Source organism: Papio anubis, chromosome 19 (genome assembly GCF_008728515.1).
Source record: "Papio anubis isolate 15944 chromosome 19, Panubis1.0, whole genome shotgun sequence".
Taxonomy (NCBI): Eukaryota; Metazoa; Chordata; class Mammalia; order Primates; family Cercopithecidae; genus Papio; species Papio anubis.
This window is the reverse complement of record NC_044994.1, coordinates 37,763,835-37,783,729: the sequence shown is the minus strand read 5'-3', so window position 1 is coordinate 37,783,729 and position 19,895 is coordinate 37,763,835. Positions and strand designations below refer to the sequence as shown.

General features: G+C 44.9%; 1 protein-coding gene and 1 long non-coding RNA gene across 8 annotated transcripts in view; one reads left to right on the top strand and one right to left on the bottom strand.

Moving 5' to 3' along the window:
• LOC116271474 overlaps positions 1–19,895 on the top strand; it is a 96,921-nt gene that overhangs the window by 9,629 nt on the left and 67,397 nt on the right. The gene's annotated exons all lie outside the window — the stretch shown is intronic.
• SLC14A1 (solute carrier family 14 member 1 (Kidd blood group)) overlaps positions 1–19,895 on the bottom strand; it is a 59,446-nt gene that overhangs the window by 21,480 nt on the left and 18,071 nt on the right. For 2 of the 7 annotated variants that reach the window (XM_031658801.1, XM_031658798.1), the window contains exons 2-6: positions 14,333–14,665; positions 6,447–7,595; positions 3,257–5,769; positions 825–981; positions 64–253 (exon numbers count right to left, since the gene is read on the bottom strand). In XM_031658801.1, the coding sequence (XP_031514661.1) occupies positions 64–253; positions 825–981; positions 3,257–3,403 (494 nt within the window). In that variant the 5' untranslated portion in view covers positions 3,404–5,769; positions 6,447–7,595; positions 14,333–14,665. Of the gene's footprint in view, positions 1–63; positions 254–824; positions 982–3,256; positions 6,354–6,446; positions 7,596–14,332; positions 14,666–19,895 lie in introns of all 7 variants that reach the window. The other 5 variants (XM_031658800.1, XM_031658799.1, XM_017951692.3 and 2 more) reach the window with 5 other exon arrangements.

Here is a 19,895-nt window from a genome sequence, read left to right as displayed (position 1 = left end):
TAGGAACTTGTCAGCCCCTGTGTCTTAGAAGGGAGCTGAGAAGGCTTGAAAGGGTACACCTACCTGTCCTGGCTGAGCAAGAGGGCCGTCAGAGTGGAGACCACTGTTCCCAGCCAGCCAGTGAGAGCCCACCAGGGGTTCTGAAAAAGAAGTCCCACCAGAATCAGGATTCCACTGATGGGGTTGTTGACGAACACCACTTGGGATATGCCCCGGAGAATCCAGTCAATGAACTGGAGCACCGCAGGTTTGTCTGGAAGGGATGAGGTAAAGCAGAGCTAAGGAAGCAGCCAAGTGAGACTCCTCAACCACAGGCCCACCCTGAGCAAAATCGGCAAAACCTCCTGAAAGTGAAACATTTTTGATATTTCTTTAATATTTCTCTCTGAACCCATTGTCGCTTTAGTGGCACCCAGATTCCTGAAAGCATCTGTCTACTGTATGCTCAACCCACACTGCCCCTCCTAGAATCTAAGCTCCTGAAAGCATCTAATGCGCTTATTTATCATGCTTATAGGCACAAACTCTGAAGCCAAAGGAATGAATCACCAATAGTAAAATTTAAGTTTTAAGTACTGAAACTACAAGATGAAGCCAGGTGTCTTCTCATAGGAGCTGGGCCCTGGCTACTGTCTCCATAAGAAAAAAAAAAATGGTGGAGAGGTTTGCAGGTTAAAAGATAAAAAGTAAAAAAAAAATATGGTGAGTAAAGAGATCTATAAAAAGTTGGAGAATATGACTAAAGATATAAGTAGAAGTACCAGGAAACCATTTCCCCCAAAGCTACTTCTCCTGCCTCTCCAAAAAGATGAAAGGATAAATACCTTTAAGCCAGTTGGCAAGTTCTTTCATATCGCCGGTGACGTAGCCAAGAGCTTTGGGGAAGCACCTTCTCCCTTTACATGGTGAAACCTGGTTTTCACCCATGTCCACTCTAACCATAGTGGGGCTGTCCTCCATGGCCGTCTCTTCCTCTGGCTCCTTGAGGGAGGGACAGAGCTTATAAGTATCCCTAAGGCAGCGCCCTCCGGATCAGCCAGCCTTGGGCCTGGTTACAGTAGAAGATCTGGACCACTGTGTTCCATAGAACTAAGAGAGCACCGTTTTCCTCCTGAAACACCACCACAGAGCTTATTATCCAAACCCAAATCCCACTGTACCTTTGCCATCAGTGTTTCTAATGCTACCATGGAAAGGTTCTGGTCTTTAATTTCATAAGGTTCAGTGTCTGGTCCAACAAACATTTACTGAGCACGTATTTCCTGCACTTAAGGAGCTCAGTCTAGTTGAGAAGACTGAAAAACAGTTAATGTCAACAGAATGAGTCAAATCTTGTAGAAAGAGCTAAAATTAAGTGCGTTAGCTCCATGCTGTCATTTAAGGAGTAAGAAATCAGGTTATGGAATGGCCTGCTCACCAATGCGGGCTGAGCAGCTACTTGCCAAGACAGGTAGCCTTTTTTAATTTTCATTTTACAAAAAATATTTTGTTTTTAAAATATTGAAAGGGAAGAATGTTTAAAAATTGTGTGAGTTGACATGGCCTCCCCACCCTCTGCAAGTCCAAGATTGCTTGAATTTGTCCTTAGGTCATGTGACTGTCTCAGATACTCTTTACTTTTGGAATTTGTTATTTAAATATGTAAAACCAGGCAAGAAGGATATTTCACCAAGATAGAGAAACTGGGAAAGATGGAATTGGACAAAGCTGTTGAAAACCAAAGAGTTGTAATCTAAGGATTGTATGATAGAAAAATGTACAGGGCAAAATTATAGGAAACATGTCTCTGGAACATATGAACACTATAACCATGACTGTGTTCACTATGGGACCATTCACTTGTCATGATAAGTATCTGCAAGAAAGCACCAATATCACCAGAATTTGGTACCTTGAAGACAAAAATGATTTCATTGTGCTGATAGTAGATGCAAAAGAATACCAGTGGCATAATCCCAGAGGCAGGCTGAGGGAGGAAGCCAATGGCAAAACCACCTTGAGTGTGCAAGAACAGTCAACAGCACAGCCAGGTCAATTGGGAAGCAGGGAAACGCCAAAATCATCAGACCCTGGAAGGCATAATTGTGAAATGTTGAAGCCACAGCCACATAAGACATGACCAAAGAAACACTGCATGACTCTGCTGCAGTGACCCATTTTCAAAGCCATACCAACTTACGGGAGGCATCAGGCTTCAGCTCAGGCAAGGACAAGCAGCCCAAAGACATAACTGCCTTGAGTTTCTGGAACTGAATCTATAAAACCCTAAGGTGGCAGCATCAAATGAAAACACTGAAGCAGCATTTTCCATCAACTGCCAAAGCAGGAACATGGGCTATTTCAGAATAAACAAATTCATGTTCTCAAAATTCTCAGCATACATTTGTTCTAGAGGGCTTGAAATAGCCCATGACCTCAGATTTTGGAGATACAGATTTGAAACCTGATAATATAACTGGCCAGACGTGATTGAGAACCTGAATGGCCTGAGTCTCCTGTTGAGCCACCCAGAGTTAAGTAAAGATTAAACTAGTTTTCTCCAAATCAACAGCCCAACATATAGGAGACTTATTGCCATTTGTGAATCTAATTTGAACATAATTGGGATGGGTTGTAGGGCTAGGATGTTCTGCAGAGAGGGGTCTTCTCATGACCTGAGCAGACAGTTGCTGCTATTTTGGAGTCCCCAGGAACCATTTATTCTGAACTGCTTAACCCTTCTGGAGCCCCTAGGAGCCCTGACTACTTGCTCCAGAAGTCAGGAATGAGAACCACTTAGGAGAAATCCATAACTTACAGTTGTAGTTTGCCCTAGAATTTTGCCATGCTAGAATATTTGCATTTCTTAGGGGACTTTAAGAGTCCACACATCCTAACTGGGAAGACAAGGCAAGGCTATGGAGCCAGGACCTTCTGCTGATATTCAAACATCTTAGCCCCAGTGAAGTAGGCCATTAATTTCAACTAAGAAGAAGGGACAATAAATAAAAGGCACTCTAATAAAATAGACGCAGGGTAAATGTAAAACTCCAGGTGACTTCTCCCCCAGCTCTTCCTTGGCTGTCAAAACTCGGCTCAATGGTCCAGTCTCTAAACCAAGGTGAGCACTGTCGGACTTTTTGGACCAAGATCCCTGTGCCTTTGACTCAGCTCACAGCCAACCCCCACTTCCCAGGATCTGCCCAGAAAAGATACACCAGAGTTTGGAGCAGGCTCCCAGGTCCCCCGAGCCAGAGGCTGCACGAAGGAAGCATACCTGTTCCTGCGACCCATCTGCCAGGGCCAAGTTTAGCCGGGTGATGCCTCTGCGCGCTGCTTCACCAGCTTTAGTTCCAAAAGGGTCCTTCCAAACAGGACCATGACAGGCATCACCAGCGCCGCCAATCAAAGACCGTCCATTCATCCTTACTTTTTCTCAATACATGACAAAGGGCAAAAGTATGTGAATCAGCATGACATGTGCCCTAGCTCTAATGACCACGCAAAAGGCAAGCTGAGCAGGGCTGGAGTGTGCCCAGTGGGTTCCTGGTGAGGGAAGATGTGACCCCACACGGGAGACCTCTAACAGAGGGGGAGGACTTTGCCTTCACCAAAGTGCTCTCAGTGGGCGGAGACACAACCAGCTGACTATGGAAATTAAATGTTCATTTATTTTGCTTAAAAAAACAAAATGGGAAGTCATCCTACACAGGGACCAATGACCAGATTTTGTTCTGCTGCGTGTCTCTGCTGTTGGATCTGAAGCCGCCTCTTCCAGAGGGGGAGGAGGGGGTTCACATTCTGATATGTTTGGGGGCAGATTGTGAGGGCTGCATCTTGAGGACCAACACCAAAGCAACAGGTTGCCCCACAGCAGGTTCCCCTGGCCTTGTTTATGAAATGTGAGAAGGATACATGATGTGGGCTCTGTTTGCTGTAGTAAGATAATAGCCACGCTTTGTATGCATTCACAAGCCTGCTTTAAGAGACTCTTAAATGGTGTGGTTTTTTTTGTTTGTTTTTTTCCTGTGCTACCACATCCAATTTATTTTATTTTATCTTTATTTTTCCTTTTTGCAGAGACAAAGTCTCATTGTATTGTCCAGGCTGGTTTTGAATTCCTGGCCTGAAGCGATCCTCCCACCTCAGCCTCCCAAAGCACTGGGATTATAGGCATAAGTCATCATGCCAGGCCAGGAACTCTTACATTTTGAACATCACTTTGTTAATAATAAACAGTTTTTAGTTGAATTCCACAAGTGTGGCAGCTTTTTGTAAATTTTCTTTTTCCTTTTTAAAACTTCCATTGCATCCAAGAATATCACTCCTTTTCCAGAAGTTCTGAAACAGTTGTGTGTGTGGTATTTCTCTTTTTCTCCCCCTGTTGTTTATTCTATTTTTACTTTCTTCTACTGGCTTGGCCTTGAAACCTGAAAACCTACCCTTTACCAGAGTGACTTGGAAAAATCCAGTGTTGGGAAATACTTCTGACATGTCTCAGGTAAAAACTGTGTATGTGCATGCATGTGTGTGTATTTACCTGTGTATGTGCATATGCATGTGTGTGTATTTACCTGTGGTGAACTAGCTGGCTAGTTCTGCACCACACTGATGTGCCTGCGTGTTGCATTATGAATATTTTTATTTGATAAAGAACAAATGGTTAAGAAACCCAGTGGTAGGGATCTCATGTTATATAAAGCTAAAAACAAAGAAGAAAGAGTGAAGAATGAAAAAAGAGACAAGCAGGGGTTGTCACATTCTCTCAGTGTGGACGCCTTCCCTTTCTGCCCCTGCCTGGCGCCTGCCTTTCCCCTACCACCAATATCACACACCTTGGAGAACCCCTTCCTTGAGCTCAACATCAATATTTTCCTAGAACCAAGAGATAGGGAAATTTGAGAGCTAGGTAGGATTTTAGAGACCACATAGTTCAAGCCTTCATTTTATATAAGAGAAAACCGAGGTTCAGAGTGGGCACCATCCAAATTCACTCAGCACGTGGCAGGCAGAGTGGGTCTTACGGAATAGGTCAGCTCTGGTTCTCAATTTTTCAGTCGAGCCAGGCACATTAATGCCACCCAAGGTTCTGTTCAAGTCGACAAACAAGTGAAGCAGCAGTTTCGGTGTGCTGGAGTAGGCAGTGGGGGCTAGGACTCAGCGATGCGGTGGGCACAGACTGTCTTCACGGTCACTTTGAACTAATCTTGAGGTGGGGGTTGAACAACCACAAAGAAAGAGCTCTGCTATCCCCACTTTCACTCTACGCTCTTGTCAGAAGCAGTTACTCTCTGACAAATGTCTCCCTGTGCCTCAAAGCTGGCACATCTACAGCAAGGCTTGTGTGTGCTGAAGTTAACATCCCAAGAATATCCTGGAAACTGCACCTGAAGAGCTTTCCAGCAGAAGTCAAAAAGCGCTTTTCATATCCCAGGTCACTAGTAAAGTGAAGCAGTGCTTAGCATTTTTAATACAAGGCAATATCAAGATTTCAATTCAACTAATATCCTCTATTTTATTACACAAAATGAAATACATTCTATTGCCAGCATGTACTAGAACTTTGTGCAATTGGAGAGACCTGAAGTCTTCAATTTTCCATGCTTCAGCTATTACTTTTAAAAATAATATGAAGTGTTGGATATGGATATAGAAGAAAGCATTTAAACACTCATGCTCTAGCATAATAAAGAGACTCTCAGCATTGACACTTATTTGGTACTTACTATAATCTTTATTTTATGTAGTTTTTGATTTTAAGTAGCAGGAGATGCCCAGTTTTCTTTAAAGCTGTAATTGGAAACAAAGAAAATGCTGTCAGACATTCCTGTATCCTGGTTAAAACTCTTCCCTCCTCAGAAAACGCTACTCCCAGAAGTCTTGATTGCAGACACCAGAGAGTGCAGCTGCAAGGAAGCTGCCAAATTCGTGGCTTCAGTTGTGACTGACTCGTTCTCCCGATGGGTGCACAAGAACATTCCCTTCAGCATGACAGCACATGCAGAGGAGTACATAAATCCATCACTGGAAAGGGCCATTCCCAGTGGCCCACTTTTTTCTTTTGAGTCACGTAGACACTTGTCTCAAACTTATTTCAAGAACACAGCCTGAATTATGATTTCAAGAACACAGCCTGAAACTCCTAATGGTGTTGATTCACTCAGACTCATTGAGCACACTGGGTGGACACCTCCCTGCAAACCTGCTTCCACATCAACTCAGGTGCTGCATGCACCTTGCTTCAGAAATCACGAATAAAGGCCTGCCTTTGAGCTTCCAGGAGGAAGCTGTGGCTTTGGTAAATATCTTTCTAGTCTACCAGAACTCTGATTTTGCTGCTTCTCATCAATTCTGGTGATATAAAACATTTTCTTCTAAAGAAAAAGAGAAAAAAGACTTAGAACTGTGAAGACAAGCCCCAAATGATGAATAGTTGGAAATGAATAGAAATGAGGATGGGTACTTACACCACTCTAGCTGGCTTCCCGGCAGCAGAAGGCAGTGGCTGATAAAGATTTGCCTGGCTGCACGACAAGGGAGAGTGCTTCTCAGGAGATGGTGCTGAAGGGAGGCACCTAACAGTTATATACCCAGAGCCCCGCTCTGCTCTGTGTGTTTGTGGGCTCGGCTTTCTCCTCCCACTTCAGGCATCAATGCCAAAGCAACACTAAGGAACTGGTCCCCTGGCTTCAGTAACTGATGGCTCTCTCTCTCTGTTCTTGACATGGTGCCAACTGCTTTGCCACTGTTTCCACAGCATTCCAGGGTCTTTGACCAGCAATAATCCTACAAAAATACATCTTTTTCTTCTCCTGTTTCCTCTGGCCCCTTCTCATATTTTTGGAAATATTTACAACTGGAAAGGATCAACACAGTGTCAAACTAAAAACCATGGGGCAGGTTGCTGCTGTGTGGACTTGGAAGCTAAGCGACTGCTCCTGGGGTGAAATTTTCTTAGACTTGACACAACTTCCACACAGATGTAAGACTCCAGCAAGGGCCTGAGGGGCTGTTGGGAGGGTGGGGAAGACAAGGTACATGCAAGTTGTTTTCTGAAAGTCAGCTGCCCTTTTTCCCAGTGAGGAGAAAACGAAAATGTCTGTGTTTCCCTGGAATATCCCTCTTCCCAGGTGAGAATTCTTGGACATACTCTGCTGCCTTTTTAAAAGTCAGGAAGCAAACATTCCATAGCAGGGAAATTTAAAACTGAATTAAAATATCTCCTCCTTACCCCTTCTTTTTAAATTTCAATTTTGTGGCTTGTTCTGTTATGGCAAAAATCTAACTCATATGTACTTTTATGAGCACAGAATTTAAAATGTATGTATATATGTATGATCCCACAACCAGTCATGCAGATGTCATAGGTCTTCTTTCGTCTGGGTCTCCCGCCTGCTTGGATGTGCAGATAATACTTATCAGCCTTCGGCAAGGTGGCCCGTGGCTGGGAGCTCTCTGGCTCCACCCGCTGGACACCCGCCAGACCGCAGGGTTCTTGTCTGCTTGGGACATCCTTCCTCCAAGTGCCTCCTGAGCAGCTCAGGCAGAGTGTGTAGAGGTCTAGGTTTATAATAAGAGTTTTGAGGTTCAGGCAAGTCTCCTTCCAACATTTTTTCCTTGGTAAAATAAAGAGAAAATAAGCTGCTAGGGTTTCCCTGAAGGAGAAAAATGAATCACCAGGAGACAGTGTGAGTGGCCTGCTTTGGGAATGAAAGGAATCATACTAGTGTCTCCATGACTTCCTTATGCGAATGGGCCACTGTCCCTGATAGAAATAATCATGATAATGATAGTAATGAGAATAATAACTGCCACAAATGGTTGAGCATTCGCAAAAATCCTATATTATACTATTGTCCCCATTTTGTAGATGAGCAAACTGAGGCTCAGAGTTTAAATAACTTGCTCAAAGTCTGACTCAAATTTTATACTTTTTTTTTTTCAAATTTTGTACTTTTAACCACTCTAGTGCTGTCCAATATTTCCAGCTTCTGCCTGTATGTTTGCTTTTCATTAATGCCTTCACTCAACTTGGCCATGATGCATATTTATGAACCTCGTCCTGAAGCTGCCTCCACATGACACCCATGCAGCCTTCTGCCCCAGTGGCACTGGTGAGGGCTGAGGGTGTGTAGTGAGTCTCAGGTCTTCTTGGAAAAACCACCTCCTTCTGTACCCACCCTCCCTCCCTGGCCTTTTTCCTGGTCTCTGTAAATCCACACCTTAAGCGGGGGTCACAAAATATAGCCTTGCCATATTGTATGCACAAGGCAGCGCAAGTCACATGGAATTCCAAGTCAGATAAACCCGAGTTTGAATACTGGCTTTTCTCTGTCAAGCTGTATGACCTCAGGCATGTTACTCACTGTTTCTGAGCCTCAGATTCCTCAGTATAAAGTGGGGTAACTTTACTTCCTTTATAATGTTGTGATGAGGGATGACATCTTTAACGCACCATGCTGATGTCTGCCCCTCTCAGTCAGCACTGGTTACCTTGCGGATTTCCAAATGGAACCTTCCTCCTGGCTTGAATAAGGGGACACGCTGCTCTCTGCTTTGATATTAGAAGGGGTGCAGTTATGAGTACAGAGGAAACCATTCACTTCATTCAAGAACTGTGAACTAGGTAACTTTCTGATGCAAGACATGCATATCTGTGTTCTTGGTGCTTTTAAGCAGCCTAATTTTTCATACAATGTCCTTTTCCCTGTTCTTTCTACAGCAGCTCCTTTATTATTTCCAGAGAGTCGTTTGCTGAGTGTTTATGCCCTAACATTGTCTTTCCTTGGTCTTTCCCTTGCATCTCCTCTTTGGGTGCCCCTCTCTGTTCCCATACCACGTGAATGCACCTTCCGTCTCTCTGCCTGGAACAATCACAAATGAACATACATAAAGCTGCTCTCCTCTACGACTTTCTCCTTGGAGTTTCTGCCCCTAGGATGTTTTCTCTCTCCTCCCCCTCCCCATGCTCTGCCCAAATCTATTTGGATTTCCCAGTGGGCTTCTGTGCACTTAAAGCAGTTTCCATCTCTATTCCTCACTGGGCATGAAATCATGCCCCCCAGCTCTGCAACAGTTCTGGTACTGTCTTTTATTATTATTTTAAAATATATCTTACGATGCACAGTCCCATCCGAGCCAGAAAGTACAGGATGATGAAGTCAGGATCCAATAGCTCTCTTTGTTCATAATGGACCTCTCTCTTTCCAGAAAGATTTTGAGGCAGTTCATCAAATATATGTAAGAGGACATAAGGACTAGGTGACAAAATGGAGGAAGGAGAATGCAACTATGGATAAAACACAATGTTTTTTTGTTTTTTGTTTTTGTTTTTTGAGACGGAGTCTCACTCTGTCCCCCAGGCTGGAGTGCAGTGGCCGGATCTCAGCTCACTGCAAGCTCCACCTCCCGGGTTCACGCCATTCTCCTGCCTCAGCCTCCCGAGTAACTGGGACTACAGGTGCCCGCCACCTCGCCCGGCTAGTTTTTTTTGTATTTTTTTAGTAGAGACGAGGTTTCACCGGGTTAGCCAGGATGGTCTCGATCTCCTGACCTCGTGATCCGCCCGTCTCGGCCTCCCAAAGTGCTGGGATTACAGGATAAAACACAATTTTCATATTTTTTCTACAATACCTTGCATTTGTAGGTGTTTCTAAATTTGTGTTGTTTTAATCTGAAATTATAGCACTGTTTCACTAGATTGCTGCTTGATACTGATCTACGCATAGGCAATTTAATGTTACAAATAATTGGCACCTCAAGGGTATGTAATTGGGCAGTGCCCACACTGAGGAATTCTACAAGACATTCTCATGCTTTTATGTCCCCTCACCCCCCGCAAGGAGAGTGGCAAGGACTGCAAGTCTGGAACAGAATGTTCCTTTGCAGTGTGTTCTGAGCCCACTGACTTCTTTGGTTTGGCAAACAGTCAGACAAAAAAGCACCAGACGAGAGCCAAAACTTCCAGAACGACACTTGGAGGGGATGTTTTGTGGTAGGCATACCCTAGAGTGAAGCCAAGGGCCAAGCCAGCGCAGAGTACAAAAGTCTCACTCAAACCTCCACCGCCTGCCGTTGCTGGGGGAACACGATGGGTGATGAAAGGAGGCACTGAGGTCCCTAAGTTTTTAGCTCCCTTTAAATGCAGTCCTGAAATTATTTCATCCATTTTAGAAGTAAAAGGGGTTCAATAGCTGGGAGCATCCAAAGATGTTCCTCCTTCACAAAGCAGAGGGTCCAGGTAGTCTCCATCCCTACCTACAACTTTCATCAGATGCCCACCTGTCATCTTTCCATCTTTTAAATTAAAATCATACTAGTGTAAGGCTCATAATGTGGTCTCTGGTGTCATGGGCCAATGTGTAAGGGTGTGCAGGTTGTGCACTGCACAAATGCACCATGCCTAAGGGGGTCACTATTAGTGTTCTAGACATTTATGTGTTTATTGCAACAAAGTTCTTGCAGATGGCACTAAAATGTCTTGAGAAAAGGGGTGCTAGTGTGTCTGTGCAAGGAGCCATATTGTCTAGCAATACCTTTAGCTTTTAAAAATTTTCATTTTTGTTTTTTTTTTTTTTGAACACTGAGAAGCTAGCTTTTGTTTCTTCTTTTTTTTTTTTTTTAGAGATAGAGTCTTGCTCTGCTGCCCAGGCTGGAGTGCAGTGGTGTAATCTTAGCTCACTGCAACCTCCACCTCCCAGGTTCAAGGGATTCTCCTGCCTCAGCCTCCTGAGTAGCTGAGATTACAGGCATGTACCACCATGCCTGGCTAATTTTATATATATATATATATATATTTTTTTTTTTGAGATGGAGTCTCGCTCTGTCGCCCAGGCTGGAGTGCAGTGGCCAGATCTCAGCTCACTGCAAGCTCCGCCTCCTGGGTTTACGCCATTCTCCTGCCTCAGCCTCCCGAGTAGCTGTGACTACAGGCACTCACCACCTCGCCCGGCTAGTTTTTTGTGTTTTTTAGTAGAGACAGGGTTTCACCATGTTGGCCAGGCTGGTCTCAAACTCCTGACCTCAAGTGATCTGTCCGCCTCAGCCTCCCAAAGTGCTGGGATTACAGGCATGAGCCACCACCCCTGGCAAGAAGAAAGGCTTCCCTGACCAGGAATCAGACCAGGGCCATGGTGGTGAGAGTGCCAAATCCCATCCACTAAACTACCTGGGGCATCATCCAGCCTCCCAGGCTCGCGCCTTTTGCTTCTTCAAGATTAACAAAAAAGTCATTTTCCAATGAGGAACAATAGGAAAAGAGGTAGGAGAATCTTTTCAATCTTTTTAGGCTCAGATGAGAAAGAGAGTAAAGTGTTGGGAAAAATGAGGGGTGGGGACTGGCATGGCCGCGTTTCCTTAGGCCCTCTGCTGAGGGTAAACCACACGCATCGGATTGTTCTCTCACTGTGAAAGATATGGGGAAGCTGGCCGCAAGCTCAGGAAGTTGAGCTCGATGTGATAATTGGGCCAGGAAGAGGAGGTGGGATGGCCTGGCATCACCATTGCGAATGGGACTCGCTGGGCACCCAGATCGATCTACTACCTTTTTGTCTGAAGATTTACCACACCAAAACACCAGTGGGCTCAAAACACACTGCAAAGGAATGTTCTGTTCCAGACTTGCAGTCCTTGCCATTCTCTTTGTTGAGGGTGAGGGGACAGAGAAGCTTGAGAATGTCTTGTGGAATTCCTGAGTGTGGGCGCTTTCCAATTACATACACTTGAGGTGAAAATTATGTGTAACATTAAACTGCCCATGCGTAGATCAGGATCTGAGTTACTCACCAGGGGCCTGGCTGGGATGGGGCAGGTGTGTTAAAGTGCATCTGCTCTCTGCAACTGGGGAGGTGGCAGCTGGCTCAGGCCCCTTCCTCATCATTTGTCTCAACTGGAGACTGAGTATCTTCCAGCTGCACAGTTTTGTCTGCTCAGCCTGATTTAATGACCTTTGGGGGTTATTAGGAATCCTCCCTGTTACTGTTCCCCTGCCTTACACCAATTGGCGGCCAAGATCTGGAGAGTGATTCAAAGTCCCTTGGCCCTGACACCTCCTCCCATTCCCCTGGCCTCTACTTTATTTTCTCTTGGTATCACTCAGGCTGGGATGCAGGGCAAAGGCAGAAGAAATTTAAGGGCAAACTGGGCAAACTATTCAATGACCTGTCCCATCAGTTGACTTGAAACTAGACCACACTGCATCCTCAACTTCTTGAGCTGGTAAACTGAAGTATTATGATTTAACTGAGCACAGCCTTAGCAACTCTCACTATAATAGCATTGGCCTAAGAAATGTAGTTTGTAGGGATGCTACAGACATAGAGGGGAATCCCCGTATCTCTAACATGGTATCCTGTTGTTAAAGAATAAACCTGACTCCAAGTTTTCTTCAAAAGCAAGATTAAAACCCAGTAGAGAAGACTTTATTTATTTTGGATGTGACATATCTTATTAGTACTTAAAAAAAAATCAGCTAGGCATTACAGCACCATTATCCTTTCTGTACAGCATTGGAAAAATACAACATTTTCCGTTTCTCATTCAAAATTCAGATGAATAAATGGTGATAGAACTAAAAGCACGGTTCCTGATTAATCACAAACCCCTGCTTTTAAACAAAAGATGGCGACTCTGAACACTGTTGTAACTCTTAGTTGGAGAAGTGTTTGCATTGACTTTGTTTCTGTTGCTGCTACTGCAAGAAGCCGGGTTTTAATTCAGCTTCTTGGGACCAGTGGAGCCTTCTCCCAACTGAGGTGTCAATTCTGGGTCCTGGAGAAATAGCAATGTGGGAAGCAATAGGGCATAGACAGAGAGATGGGTTTCCCATTGTTTATCCATTTTCCCTACCTGCTGTCTTTTTCTCACTCAGCTGAGGTTGCTGATTATGTTCTCCCAACACCTGGACCAAGGGACATATTTAAATTGGGGGCTAATATTTAGTTTTGTCCTGTGGCCCATTGTGGCTGGGATGTGCTGATGTGAGTGAAGTCAAAGAGTTTATTCCTGGGTAGGTCGCTTAGCTCTCTAGCCCCCAGCAGCATGACACATTGGCACATCGGCCAGCCAGTCCCAAAGTGTCAGTGAAAGTCTGAAAGCGGGCCAGGGGAGCAAGGATGGGTGAGGAAATGTCCTTCCTGCACACAGAAGCATGCCTAAGGCATGGTTCAGGAGATGTCATCTTTGAAGACAAGTGTCTGTGATCTCATAATCAAACCCACATCGACATGGACAATGAATTAAACATTGCTGAGTGAGATGGAAAATCCCAGGCAGAAACTTAAACACACATCGTGATATGATGTGTAAAACAATATCCCTGTGTGGACTTCTAATGCCCAACGTCACTTAGCATTTTGGCTCCTTCTGACTCACACTTTTATAAAACCTGGGGTCAAAAGAACCTCCGAGAGACTTGACTGCCATGTAAGTCTCACAACCAATTGCTCAATAGCTTTATTTTTATTTTTATTTTTTGCAATCAAGGGGTCTTGCTAGGTTGCCCAGGCTGATCTTGAATTCCTGGCCTCAAGCAACTCTCCCACCTCAGCCTCCAAAAATGCTGGGATTATGGGCAAGGACCACATTTGGTCCTCAATAGCTTTTTATCCTCAATGTTTAAAAAGGAGAAATTCATGTGACTCACGCCTGTAATCCCAGCACTTTGGGAGGCCAAGGCGGGTGGATCACAAGGTCAGGAGATCGAGACCATCCTGGCTAACGTGGTGGAACCCTGTCTCTACTAAAAATACAAAAAAAAAAATCTGGGCATGGTGGCGGGCACCTGTAGTTCCAGCTACTCGGGAGGCTGAGGCAGGAGAATGGCATGAACCTGGGAGGCGGAGGTTGCAGTGAGTCGAGATCTCACCACTGCACTCCAGCCTGGGTGACAGAGCAAGACTCCATCTCAAAAAAAAAAAAAAAGGAGAAATTCACTTTAAATTAACATGCATGACAGTCTTGAAGGATGAAAAGTTACCCAGGGGCATCCCAGTGGTCGGTCAGTGTAGTACCCAGAGCTTTGTTCTGTTTATCTGAGATTTCTCTTTGAGGAGATGGTAGGGGCCTCTGACCTTTCCTCTTGATTATGGCAAGAGATGGTGTATTATGGTCCCTAGAGTAGCCTGAAGCATTTTTTTTTTTTCTTCAAACAGATTGTTCCATTTATTTCTCTACTTGGTGTATTCCATCCTATTATTTAAAAATCATCCTAATCAGAAAACCTTACAATATGGCTTCCTCGTAGAGGCCATTCACTTTTGTACTCCTTACTTCGGTAGATTCACACTGGGTAAAGCCATCTCTCCTGTTATTATCCCTTTCCTGAATCCCAGTGTGACACCTGTTTCCTACTCACCTTTGCTTCTGAACTTTCTTGTCCATTAGAGCCACACCACCTTTCTCATTCCCTCCATTCACTCATCCATCCATTGCATAAGAGATGCCAAACATAGGACGACTCCTAAATGAAGAAGTGTTGCTCTTGATGTTAAGGATTTTAGTTTGGTGAAATTCTCTATCTTTTGGAATCTTCTCCTCAGCTCCTAAATGTATGTTGCCTCCAGTGTTGGCTTGGATTCTCGGCTCCTTATGTATTTTCCCTTGGCAAATTCCTGCATCCTACGTTCTTTCCCATTCTGCTTCATCTCGCTACAGCATGTTATGTTCAGCCAGTTTATTGGAAAGAGTCCTGGAGAAGGAATGGAGAGATACTAGTTCTGACAAAGTTGCCATTTCATTTATTGGCTTCTCAATTGCTCACTTCTTAGGAGAAGAGTTGGGCTAACTCAGTGATTCTTAGGCTTGTCTGCACATTGGAACTATCTGGAGAGCTATAAAAAATGTGGATAGAGCATCTCTCCCCTAGGAGTCTGTTGTAATGAGTTTGGGGTGTGGGGGGTTTTAAATTTTTCTTGGTGGTTCTAATGTGCAGGCAGGGTTGAGAACCACTATGTTGAATCTACTTAACCCTAATTCCCCACTCTCCAAAACAAGGAACAGCTTCACAGTGGGATCAGATAGATTTTGGAGTTTAATAGACCAGGTTCAATTTCCAGCCAGCAGTAACACCTCAGGGAAAATCACTTCACCTTTTTGAACCTAATTCCACTATGAAATTAATGAAGATTAATAATACCTACCTTCCAAATGTAAGTATCAAACAAGATCATAGAACAGGTCAGGCATTCAAGCAAAGGTAATTATTATTATTATTTCTCCTAAACAGTTCCTGTATCTAACTTCACGATTTCCTTCAGTGGTGTTACCATTATCTCAGTTCCTGGGCTCAACAACTGCTTGCCGAGTGAGCACCAGATGGTGGAGCCGATCATCCTCCCTTGGGAAGGAGAAGTGCAGGTTAAATTTCACTCACTTTGGTGAATGTTTTCAGGTCTTGCCACTCAGAGTGTGGTCCCCAGATTGGCAGCATTGACATCTGCTGGAACTTGTTTAGAAATGAGACATCTCAGCACCACCCAGACCTTCAGAATCAGAATTTGCATTCAGTAGGTCCCCAGGGGATTTGTGTGCACATTACTGTTTGGAAAGCACTGCTCTAAAGCATCCCTGTCCTTGAGACTAGGTGAAAAGGCATGAATTCAGCCCCTGGAGTGGGGACAGTTTACAAATTCCAGTGTCTTGTTTGGAGATGCCATGGTGAGCTCAAGTGAGTCATGGTGGCATTCCAGCTGGCAGCAGGGAGGGTGCTGTTGCATGCTGGGCCACACCAAAGGAAGGCAACACTCTAGGCCAAGCCTTGTCATCCCATTAAACTCCATCAAGTCTCCATCAGGTCCTGCCTTCTGCATGGTGCTGGTTGCTTCACATAGGTTTGGTGGGTGCCTTGAGGCCATCAGTTAACATGAGAGATCATCACATGTCATGGGAGGGTGATGCTCGCGCGCACAGGAGCAGGACTTCCTCCAGCCCAGGGAGCCTGGCAGCACCTCCAGTGGTCTAGCCAGAGGCCTCTGCATCCTGCCCACCCACAGGACTGACACCCACTGCATTGCAGGAGCAATCCCCATCCCAGGGTCTCAGGGAACTTCTTGAAGCATTTTCTTGGTGGGCCCCATGCCCAGGTTTTTCCACCTTGGATTCCTTGACCTTTGTAAATTCCAGGACCCTGCAATAATTCTCTCCCATGCCACCCCAGTATACATGAAACTTCTTTGTCTAAAAGGCCAAAAAATAAAACACTGTGTGGAACTATACTTTCTATAGCCTACATTATAACAATAGACATATTAAGGCAATTTTCTAAATGACACTGCCATCCCATCTGCTATCCTTCCTACCCCAGGACAAGGATGGGTAAGCATCTTCCATCATGACTCCCTGTTGGAGGAAAGGTCAAACTTCAGGCCACAGCCATTGGCATGCATCTCCCAAAATATTTCTCTTTCCTCTCACCGTAATTACAGGATTTTGCAAGTGTCTGCTTTATAGAGCTTCCGCACTCACTGGCTAGCTTCTTGAGGGCAGAGTCTGGGATGGTCTTGTTTACTACTGTAGCCCCAGGTTCAGTGTCTGGCTCGTGGAGATTCACAATAGTTATTTGTTGAGTATATGGATGAATAAATGGGTGAACGACTCTGACACTATTGAAGACTAGGATGAGTTCCTGTGAGGTCCTGAGATAGGGTGTGTGTGTCTCTTGGTTGGCAGGGAAGTCGGGGCAGAATTCCTCTAAATATAGCCCTCAGATCAGGGGTCCAGAATTATAACTGGGACAGGTAGCCCAGGGTCAGTGCCCTTGCTACTGGGGACACACGTGGATCTTAAAGCTCCTGTGGCTGGTGAATCAGCCTTATGTGTGAAGCTCTCAAGATGCCAGCCTTGCAGATCTGCCCCGAGGAGAGAGGCTTTTGCTTGCTTCTAGGACTGCCCTGAACCTGGGGAGTGTCAAGTCTCAGCTCTAAGTGCATAGATTGGTCAGTTCCAGGGACACCCGAGGCGTTCTGAGGATGGCAAGCAGGAAGGAAGCCTGTATCTTCAGGGCCTCTTTGGCAGAGATCATTGTGGATGACACAGGACAATCCCAATCCCAGCTGCCAAACCCGGGGGCCTGAGGTCCCTAAGGATCAGGTGCAGAATGGGACCGGTCCTCCTTTACATTGTGGTCACAAGCTGTAAATTCATGATCTCTTGGTTGGCCAGTTCACCACCTTCCTACTCTCCAAACTCAGCACCTTCTCTCAGGCTGCAGGCCATGCCCTTCCAATTAACTGTCATTTGTTCACCCCCAGTTTCTCATCCTGCTGAGTGTCTGGGTAAGTCCTCAGGACTCCAGGGAATGGTGTGAAGTGTGAGATAGTTCTCGTACCTGGGGCAGCAATAAGACACAGGGAGCATCAGTGAAAGTCAAGGCTGCATAAGATCAGTGGTGACCTTGGGGCAGAATAATGCTTCTTCCTTAGCACACAAGGGGTTTGTAATATCATGAGCTAAAAGGGAACTCATTATGTGGTCTTCCAGGGAGGGACAGGATGACCATCAAGTTCAATCAAGAGCTGCCAAATTTTAAGTCTCCCCTAAATGATACTATGTGACATGCAATTAAGTGCTAAATTGTGGGCAGACACGATTTAAGATTAAGAGAGTTTGGGTAATATCGGTAGAGTCTAAGCAGAAGGAACTTTACTAAAGAGATCAGCCTAATAAGGCCCTTCATATTTGAGTAGCATTTAGTGAAGGCAGGAAAAGAGAGAAAAGCCTTCAGGGGAGAGACTTCAGGAAAAGCCGAGAGAAGCATGGCTTGTTTTAGGGGCTGCAAACAGACTGTGATCAGACTAGAAGGTGTGTGCTGTCAGTCATGGCCTACAAATCTAGCCCCCACTTATGTCCACAAGAAAAGCACTGCTCCTTTTTGTTTGCACAAGGCATCAGAACTGATAGCATCTTCTGACATTCCCTTCCTCATGTTGTATGATATAATGACCAGGCATGGAGCCCCTACTGCCCCTACCAAAGGACTCAGCATCAAATAAAGTACAGGTAAGAAAAATACTACATTACCAAAGACAAGATGCAACTATGAACCCCTATGCCATTTAAAATAGCGAAATTATGCTCTATGTTCTATAATATGGGCAATATGGACTAGAATGCATTGGGGTTTCCTATATAAAGCAGGAGTCAAGTAATAACTATAACAACATTCTATGTTGTTATAACATTCAATATATAACATGTTATATATAACTACATAACATTCTAATAACTATATAACATTCAAGTAATAACTACAATAAACTGTAAGCAAATATTAAACAGAGCAGTCTGATTTTTCTTCTTAACGTGGGAGAAATAAGCACCATTTCCCTGCTCTCTATTTTCCATGCATTTCTATGATTCTCTGTAATGATGGAAGGTTTCAAACACTTTCTGCTGGTCTGAAACCCCTCTTGGCCAGGCATGGTAGCTCACGTCTGTAATCCCAGCACTTTGGGAGACCGAGACAGGTGGATCACCTGAGGTCCGGAGTTCGAGACCAGCCTGGCCAACATGGTGAAACCCCATCTCTACTAAAAATACAAAAATTAGCCAGGCGTGGTGGTGGGCACCCGTAATCCCAGCTACTCAGGGGGCTGACGCAGGAGAATTGCTTGAACGCAGGATGTGGAGGTTGCAGTGAGCCGAGATTGTGCCATTGCATTCCAGCCTGGGCAATAGAGCGAGACTCCATCTCAAAATAAAGAAATGAAAATAAAACCTCCCTAAATGCGGCAGATGCTTGATAACTGTAGCTCCAAAGTTCTGCCTGATTTCGGATCAAATAAAGAATACCAACAAATAAGAAGTAGTGGTTGCCACTTTAAGAAAGTTATGAAAACCTGCCAAGTCATTAGGATTTTTTTAAAAGTTCTTTACAACTTGGGGCTTCTCTGAAAACAAGGGTGTTGGAACAAGTTCTCTGAGGCTTTGCCGCCACTACCCTCTCCAGCTAAGGGGGAGGGGGTGTTCCTTACAGAACTGCTAACAAGACAGTTTTCCTGCCAAGCAAGCTGATGCTGGAGACTTACTGGAAGAGAGATTATGACGTTGGAAAATGATATGTGGGAATTATGAAGCCCAAAGGAAAGATGAGGTCTTCCTGATCATTGACTGGGTTTGTAGAGTGTCAAAAACCAGACGAATAGATATAGCTCTGAAGTAATTGGAGATCAGGAGGGACTGAAGTTCTGTGGACAGAACAGTGTGAGGATGAAAGCAGCACTTAGGGAGCTTATCTGGGAGCAGTCCATGGGGTGGCCTGAGGGCCAGTGCCAGGGACCCTCACTGTGAGCTCTCCTGAGGCAGGACAGTACTGAGAGGAAAGGGCTGAAAATATGAGATCATTCTGGAGGAAAAAGAAATACCTTAGGCATGGGGGTGATGGAAGGGTGAATCAAAAATGGTATCAAGTGTTGGCAGGGAAGTGGAGTTGCCAAATCTTACCCACACTGCTAGTAGAAATGTACATTGATACGGTCACTTTGAAACTGCTGGCACCAGCTAGGCGTGGTGGCTCATCCCTGTAATCCCAGCACTTTGGGAGGCTGAGGCAGGCGGATCACCTGAGGTCAGGTGTTTGAGACCAGCCCAGCCAACGTGGTGAAACTCCGTCTCTACTAAAAATAAAAAAAAGTAGCCGGGTGTGGTGGTGGGTGCCTGTAATCCCAGCTACCTGGGAGGCGGAGGCGGGACAGTCACTTGAACCAGGGAGGTGGAGGTTGCAGTAAGCCAATATCACGCCACTGAACTCCAGCCTGGGTGACAGACTGAGACTCCATCTCAAAAAAAGAAACAAACAAAAAATGCTGCTGGTAGCATCTATGAGAGCAGATACGCATACCCCATGGCCCTGCAGTTCCTTCTTGGGACTATACACAAAAGAAATGCGTATGTATAGTCACAAGAAAAGACATGCACCATCA